Below are 8,207 nucleotides of genomic sequence, written 5' to 3' on the forward strand. Positions count from 1 at the left end.
TGAAATTAGCAGCCTCAGTGACTTTAATAATGAGTTTTAACAGACCTTATATTTGCTACATAATATATTACGAAATGCATTAGGGTTTGGATCTGTATTCTGAGAATGATTGCTAAGGTCCTTGCTGGCACATCACTGATCCAATTTGCCGAGAAAGATCATCATCTTAAAATGCAATTAACACTTATGCCTACAGTGTGACATCTGTACAGTCTAACCTGTATTTTTATATTAAAAGCTACTAATCAATGGGAAGTGACTTTCCTAAATCTTGGCTGCTAAAAGAGAAGAGAAGATTAATGAGAGAATTAGTGTCACTTCTTTATGGAATTAATATTAAAATCAAATTGCTAGATAACTGCAGGGGATGGTGAAGTTCAGAGAACTGAATGAAGATGTTGTGAGCCCTGGTCTTAAGAGATATTAAAAATTGTGTAAAAATACGGATACGGTACTTTAAATTTTGCATATAAATGAACTCTTCACAAGTAGGTTGCTATTGACAGGGAAGGCCTGGTCTGCAGCTACCAGTATCTGCTGCATCCTGTGTTAGGATGAATGCTTGAAACATCCTCATTAATTTAAATGAAGAAAGAACAGTTCAACCTTACAGCTGGCTACATTTAGCTAAAGACATTCACCAAAAGAAAGATTAAAAAAAAAAGAGAGAAAAAATTACCATGGGAAGAAAACAAGTTCAACTTCTTATCACAAAATTGTCAATTTTACTGATTGCTTGGAAAATAGCATTTATAAAACTACAGTCAAATTTATAAATGCAGCTGATGTCATGATATTTCAATGAGAAAGAATAGCTTGGGTGGCACAGACTTTTTGACCAGTCATTCTGATAAGAAGACCTACAACAGAAGGGTAATGCAGGGAAATAGACTGGTGACTTGTCTCCTCAGCACATATATACAATATTGTACAAGTACTATATATATCATGAAGAAGAATGAAAAACAAAAGCATTCAATGACTCCTGCTTTTTTGTTCTGTGATAATCTTGTGAAATTACAATATCTACGTGTTACCCTAAATTACACATTAAAAGAGAGGAAATTCCTTGGGATTGAAGACTGATAGAAACCACTGACATGCACTATTTGTGTTCTGGTAAATGGTTCAGCAAAACACTTCGTCTTGCTTCCTCTTTCTGTCTTGAAATAGGTAACTAATCACCACTGGACAAACTGAAAAGTTCAAACACAGTCATGTGACTAACACTTTGAATTAAAACTGTAGCAGCTGCAGATTGTATGTGATCTGATGTTGCTTCATTTTTGTAGAGAAGTGTCTTTTTGGGACAGTCTCTTGTTAAGTTCCTGAAAATTAACATAATTTAAAGTATTGGGCTGGACATAGATGCCTATGGAAGGTGAAGGAAAAAAAGAGTTATAGATATATGTGGGTGATTGTATGCTTTGTATTAATATTAGAGTTGTTTTCTATAAGTTAGCTGACTAAGCTATTTAGTCCAGTTTTCTCTGTTGAGTCAGATTTACTAGGAAACTCCAATAATGAACGGCAATCCAATAAACAAATGGACATGGATGCATTCTTACATGTAGACATAAATTTAGAGTAACTGATAGGCCTGCTGAATTACTCGGGACTATAGAATGTTTGAACTTCAGCATCTACTTATACTCTGTAGTTTCAAGTGATTTAGTAATAAAGTAGAAGGTAAAGCTAATTTCACATTCCTAGAACAAACTGGTATTTGTACGGGATTTGGGTTTTAAGGAAGAATAAAATACTGAAGTAAAAACCAATCTAGTTTCAGAATTAGGAATAGATATATTAAAACAAAATAATTAGTGACTTTAGCTATAATACAGTATATCTGAATTACTACAGCATAAGTGATCACTACCTACAGAAAAAAAAAATAATCTCAAAAATAATTAAAAACTCATATCACATTGGCTCCTGATTTTCACTTAGTTAAACAGCAGAAAGAACTCATGAGTCTCCGCAGGTGTTCATATGTTTTGAAAACCAAGGAATTACAGAAAAGTATTTAGTGTAAAACTCCCACTCACCTGCCCTGAAAAGTAATATGTGTGTAGCCTACTCATGCTAACTCTTTTGCTTAAGGCAATAAGTGTGAAATCAGAGACAGAAAGAGAAAGATAAAATGAAGAGTTTACCAGAATATAAAGTTAATCTTAATTTCAATGCACGTTTAGTGCAAAGTCCTCTATGCATACTACAGGTTGGTTGTAGGTACCATCACTTCGAGAACTACCACAAATTTGATCCATTGAGCAGATTTGCAGTAAGTATAGAGTGGATTGTGGGATTTGGTCACAGGGAGGCCTCACAAGCAGCTGTTTTAGCGCACTGAGGGAACGATGCACTGCTGTCTGAGCCCAGGACTGATGGCTGGGAGCTGGCAATGAGCTATTCCAGCTGACGCCATATGTTATGAAACTACAGCTACAGTGAGACATCAGCATACCTAGACCATCTGCTTGCAGGAATCCAATGAGACAGTTATATAGATAGTAGGTTGATATATCAGGGTGTACATGATGTTCCTACCCACTCTCAATACACTCTTTTAAGAGCAGCATAGACATAACCTGTTATTCTATAAAGAGAATGTCTTGGCTTGTTCTTAAACTTGTGAATAAAGTTAAACAGAAGAAAAGCACTTTTAAAAATAAAAATGACTTTTTTTTTTGGAAGAACTTGGCAGATTTTCAGGCATGCTCTCTCAGATAGTGGATTGAACTCAACGGCAGATGACTGGCTATTCTCACATGACTCATTTTTGTGAAATTTTTGATATATATTATCTGGAATAAGAAGCATTAAGATTAACTTTTTTAGAAAGACAGAATATTTTTATTTCTAGTAAACCTTCATTCCCACTGCTTCTGTACTGTAAGCTCTTCAGAAATTAATTTCTGTCTTACTACCTTCCTGTATAGCACCTCATTTGATTTACCCTGAGAATAAACAGTCTCCGGGGAGAGATATCAGATGAGTAAGTTAGAGAACATATTAGTCAAAAAGTTATAAATATTCAATATCATACAACTTGATGACAAAGTGCAGATAAGAATCTTCTTTCTTTACCTACAGTCTAAGGAATGAAGAGTCTCCACTGTAGAGAATTTAATCTGAATTTCATCTCTCTCAGAAAATCCTTCTGTTCGCTTGTTCTGTATGGCACTCTCCTGTAGAAGAAAGCTCTAATCAGAGTGTCTGATGACTTGATCTTAAAGATCAGCTGTCTGTCAGGATTCATTTGAAGAGAATTATTGTACATGTTAAAGTGGGTAGTGAAAGCTAAGGAGTTGAGAAATCTCAGCCAAAATGAAGTCATCCTATATGGTGCAACAGCCTGGGACAGAGAAAGATTCAGTCTGTACCAAGCATGACCTGTCAGCTACTTTTTAATTGAGTTTTGTCTTATGCTGTCAGGTCCATTATCAAATCTTTCAGACTCCTTTTTCTTTTCCAGCATTAGAACCTTGTGTTTATATAAAGTGAAGAACCAGACTCCCTTCTCTCAACCTATGCCACCTCCCACTCACCTCCTTCTTTACAGTTGAAAGAGATAAAAAGGGAATGGCTTACATGCACACAGAAATTATGTCAACTTCTGGGCATGTCTCTTACCTTTTCCATGTGTGTAGGAGAAAATTTGCTTTGGAGCTAATAAAATATGGAGGAAAGTCAATATTTTAATGCCATCTACTGCATTTTAAATCTCCTCCTCTCCTGCTCTGCTGCATACCTGGGACAAGATTTTGCACACAGTTCAACCTAGGGGCCCTGACTCAGCAAAATTCTGAAGGAAGTAGTTGGCTGTAAGTGCACAACTGCTGTCACTGGAGCTGAACAAATCCAGGCTTCAGCAGCTCATTGAGCACGTCATTATAAAATGGGAATACAATTAAGTATGCACTAAAATGGTCCACAGATCTGGGGTGTAAATAAAAGAAGAAAACAAAATCAAAACCCAAACAAATCCAAAGTTAGGCCACCCCACAGAACCACAACATTTTCATCTCCACAAGAAATTTATTTAGGAATTTCATGACCTAAAACCAGGAAAAACACACCACCAGTACGAATCACTGTTCTTACTTGCTGATAGTTGCACAACGAAGAAACAGCTCACAATTGCTTATGTTGTATGGAGCATTGCCATTTGTTAAAAGAAAAATCACAAGTCTAAGAGAGTCTATGACAGAAAGATTTTGCATACTTCTTACTGAATGTTTCTCTTTACTAACATATTCCTTGGGACAGCTCTTTTCCTTATAGCTGCGTGTGCCTTCACACACAGGAGTTTCCCTTATTTCAGGATTTACCATCTCCATTGGCAAGGAGATGTCAGCAAAGGTTCGGTTTCTCAGCCAAAAGATTATCATTCAGGGTAATTTTGAACAGTGTTTGGATAACCACTTTTTATGTTTATTACTATATCACAGCCATAAATGATAGAAGGAGCAGGATAATCCCATACTGAATTTTCATATTGGAGTGGAATTTTTCCCTGGGAAAATATTATACTATATTGCATCCACAGGAATTTTCTTGTCTAACTTTCGATAGTAATGATATTGTAACTGTTTAATAACCAGCTGCAGATACTTTGTAAGTAATATGGAGAATAAATATTCTGATAATTATTAATTTCATTAATAGTTATTTTGCTTCTAGGCAATGGTAAGAATGTACTTCTCAAGTTTTCAAATTGTAACATATGACATCATAAGTGTTTCCCTTTTTTTCTGAATTGATGTAGGAATACACTATAGATGTATTTTTCCGCCAAAGCTGGAAAGATGAGAGATTAAAATTCAAAGGACCTATGACTGTTCTCCGGTTAAATAATTTAATGGCCAGCAAAATTTGGACACCCGATACCTTTTTCCACAATGGAAAGAAGTCAGTGGCTCATAACATGACGATGCCAAATAAACTATTACGAATTACAGAGGATGGGACATTGCTATACACAATGAGGTGAGTCCTAAAATACCATATTCTTCATTTAGTTTGACAATTTAACTTGTTAAAGCATCATATTTTCCAAAGAGGAAGCAGGTTCATTTTTGAGCATAATTTGATTCCTGCTTAGTAATTATTTTCACAGTAGGCCATTGAATGATGGACAAAGTGAGGCATTTGCAGTGTTTCTTTTTTCCCCTCCTGCTGTGCTACCTTTACACTCCCTGGATGTGTCTTAATGCTTGATTTTAAAAGCATAGTATTAGGAATCATTCAGTTTGCAGAGGATCTTAATTTGGAGTTGCTTTCAAGCATTCCATAGGCAAATTGTAATAAAGGCTGAATGTTTAATATAATCGAGACTACTAGATCATGTACAAGGGTCTTTAATGTTTGGATCCCATAGAAAGCAGATTCTAAAAACTAGCAGATGCACACAGAATTCATTGCCCATTCTTCATGTTTCTTGTGCTTGGGAATACAGAGCATGATAGTCTAAAAATAGACATTTCTTATTCTATTCATAGCAAGAAAAACAATTCACTAAAACATTTGGAAAGTTAGGAGAAAAAAATATTTTTGTGCTGGCACCAGTTTTACTGGAAATATGCTACTCTCTTCATGGATAACTGAACTTTAGCTATCCATTTGTCAGCAGAGGAGTTAAATCCTTTTGAAATAACTATGATACACAGTCATTGAAACATTCTGGATTAAAAGACTGCAAATTAAAAAATGAAAAAACAAATAGTATATTGTCGCTATAGAGCTACGCAGCCTCTGTTTATGTCTCACATGGAATCAAATGAGACATAAAGTGATTCTGTTGATTCAGTCTAGATGGATAGTTTAGCACGTAAGTGAACAATGAGTTTTCTTTTAACAATTTTAAAGATTTTTTTTAAAGCAGTATAAGTATTTGAAGAAAACAAAGTCTCCAGGCTTTTAGGAGCCTGTCAAATATGTTCATTTTATTCTGCAACGTCTTTCAAGACTGCCTAGGTGAGGGAAGAATCTACTTGGCTGGTAGTCGTACAAGTCCAGGTCAATTTTTCTTGTCTTCCTAAATGCTTGACTGTTAGGGATTTAATCCACAAGAACACTATCATGGCAGCATATTGTTCACATCTCTTTTTTTTACCATAACCATTGCTATTTGCTCATTTTTGCAAGTGCCTCAATGCAATCTTCTGCCTAGTATTCAAGTATTATTGCTCATTCTTTCCTGATGTGTGGTATGTCACTGTTTCTAGTTTATTTAATGTCTTCTGTTGAGAAACATGTTTGAACCCAAGCTGATAGCAACAAAATGATTTCGGCAAATGTCTGAGCATCCAGAGTGGGCCAATTTAATGATGGCAGCAAGGAAGCAATTTTAGTTTCTAATAGATTTTAATCTTCACACCAAGTTAAAATTCTGAGCATGTCTCTGCTGTACAGTCAAACATGGTAGAGGGGCAGAGCCAGTTGCACTGCTGTGTCTACACATGCCTGTCAGCATCCCCAGCCATTTAGGTCCCCTTCTAGCTGTTAATTAATCACATAGCAGATATTATTCTATACTTATTTTATGTGTCTTGATAGAAGTCTATTTGCTATTTCTATGAAACTAGCATAAATGTGTCCTTTTGCTCATTAATCCATTATAGATTGACTGTGAGAGCAGAATGTCCAATGCATTTAGAAGACTTCCCTATGGATGCACATGCTTGCCCCTTGAAATTTGGAAGCTGTAAGTTTATTTTAAATTGAGGTTTCTCCCTTTTCAGGCCAGTTTGTGAAAGCATTTTGCAACTGAAAAAACCCCAAGGTTTTAATCTTGTGTATTTTTCACTTTTTGCAGAGTTGTATTTTTATTATTTTATATATATATTTAATATAATGAACCGTTTCTCTGTGTCTTAAATATCCTCCAATGTCATGTCTGGATGAGAGATTAAAATAACAATGCTCTAAACTTCTAGAAAAGTAGTTTGTCACATAGAAAATGTTCTTAATCTTGTAGTTGCTTTATTTTGTTAAGACTCAAAATCCATGTTAGAGAGAAGTAATACAGACCACAGATAAGTGAATTGGTTTAGGTAAAAACAATTCCACTACCATAGTCTTGACATGTTCAAAACAAAATTTTGCCTAGGATAATAAAATATTCATATTACAATTACGCAACATTCCTGGAAGTGAAAAAATCTCATAAATCTCCAAATAGTGTCCTACACTTGCTGTATTTGCAACCTCAGATTAGAGAACATGATAAAATGTAATGTAATTGAAATCAGTGTAATAACTGACAAAGCTCTCTGTAAGTTGAGAATTTTGCCCAAAACTTTAATAACAACAAACCTGATACTGATACTTTCAAACTTAGATAAACATTTTTAAAAATTATGTATAGCCCCCCTTCAACTCTTCAAGTAAAAACAAAACAAACAAACAGAAAAGTGCAGAGCTGTTTTAATCTGGTTGATTCAACACAAACAAGGAAGACAAAACATGTGGAAGATGTACAAATAGTGTACAAATTGTTTCTTCAATGGCTGTTTTTTTCTAGTAGAAATGTGTCTTTTCACTGATAATAGGTACTTAGTGGCTTGATATATTTTAGAAGTCAACAAACAGAACACCCAATTCATTCATCACGTGTTACCAGACAGGGTGATAATTTACTTTGGGCTGAATAGCTCTGTGTTTACCATGAGAAAGGACTGATGTTTTGTCTTTAAAGAGCTACTAGCCTCCTACGTAAGATTTAGAGAACGAACAGCTCATACATACTTGGAGTATAACTGACAAAAATAGTTTACTCCTTAAATGTTAAGCTTTCTTACAGCACTTCCAATAAATCTTTCCAAATCTCCTGTGAAACAGAAGGGGGTGGAAAGAGAAGCTTTACTCCAGCTACTAATAGGGCAAACAGCTGCAGTGAGTTCTTGATTAATAACAGATATGTGCACCTGAGGTCTCAGTTAGATCAGGAGTGGTTGCAGGATTGAATTTCTTTTGAAATGCACATTAAATTGTTTATGCAGACTGCATGCTGGATCTGGGAGGTGGGAAGATGGCTAATCGTGCATAAAACCTGCTCATGCAAAATTAAACCATCAACAGTTTTTGAACAAATGTGAACTACTAGATTGAATTTTTATAGACTTGATACTACATCTGCACATCACTGAGCCACAGCCTAAACACTGGACTCTCCCTAGTCTAAACACGAGTTTCCATTTTTT

General features: G+C 35.3%; 1 protein-coding gene across 1 annotated transcript in view; it reads left to right on the plus strand.

Annotated features, from left to right (window-relative positions):
• Positions 1–8,207, plus strand: part of GABRA1 (gamma-aminobutyric acid type A receptor subunit alpha1) — a 37,546-nt gene that overhangs the window by 14,242 nt on the left and 15,097 nt on the right. The window contains exons 4-5 of the mRNA XM_010163146.2: positions 4,772–4,992; positions 6,627–6,709. Coding sequence (XP_010161448.1) covers positions 4,772–4,992; positions 6,627–6,709 — 304 coding nt within the window. The remainder of the gene's footprint in view (positions 1–4,771; positions 4,993–6,626; positions 6,710–8,207) is intronic.

Source organism: Antrostomus carolinensis, unplaced genomic scaffold, assembly GCF_000700745.2.
Source record: "Antrostomus carolinensis isolate BGI_N321 unplaced genomic scaffold, ASM70074v2 scaffold21682, whole genome shotgun sequence".
Taxonomy (NCBI): Eukaryota; Metazoa; Chordata; class Aves; order Caprimulgiformes; family Caprimulgidae; genus Antrostomus; species Antrostomus carolinensis.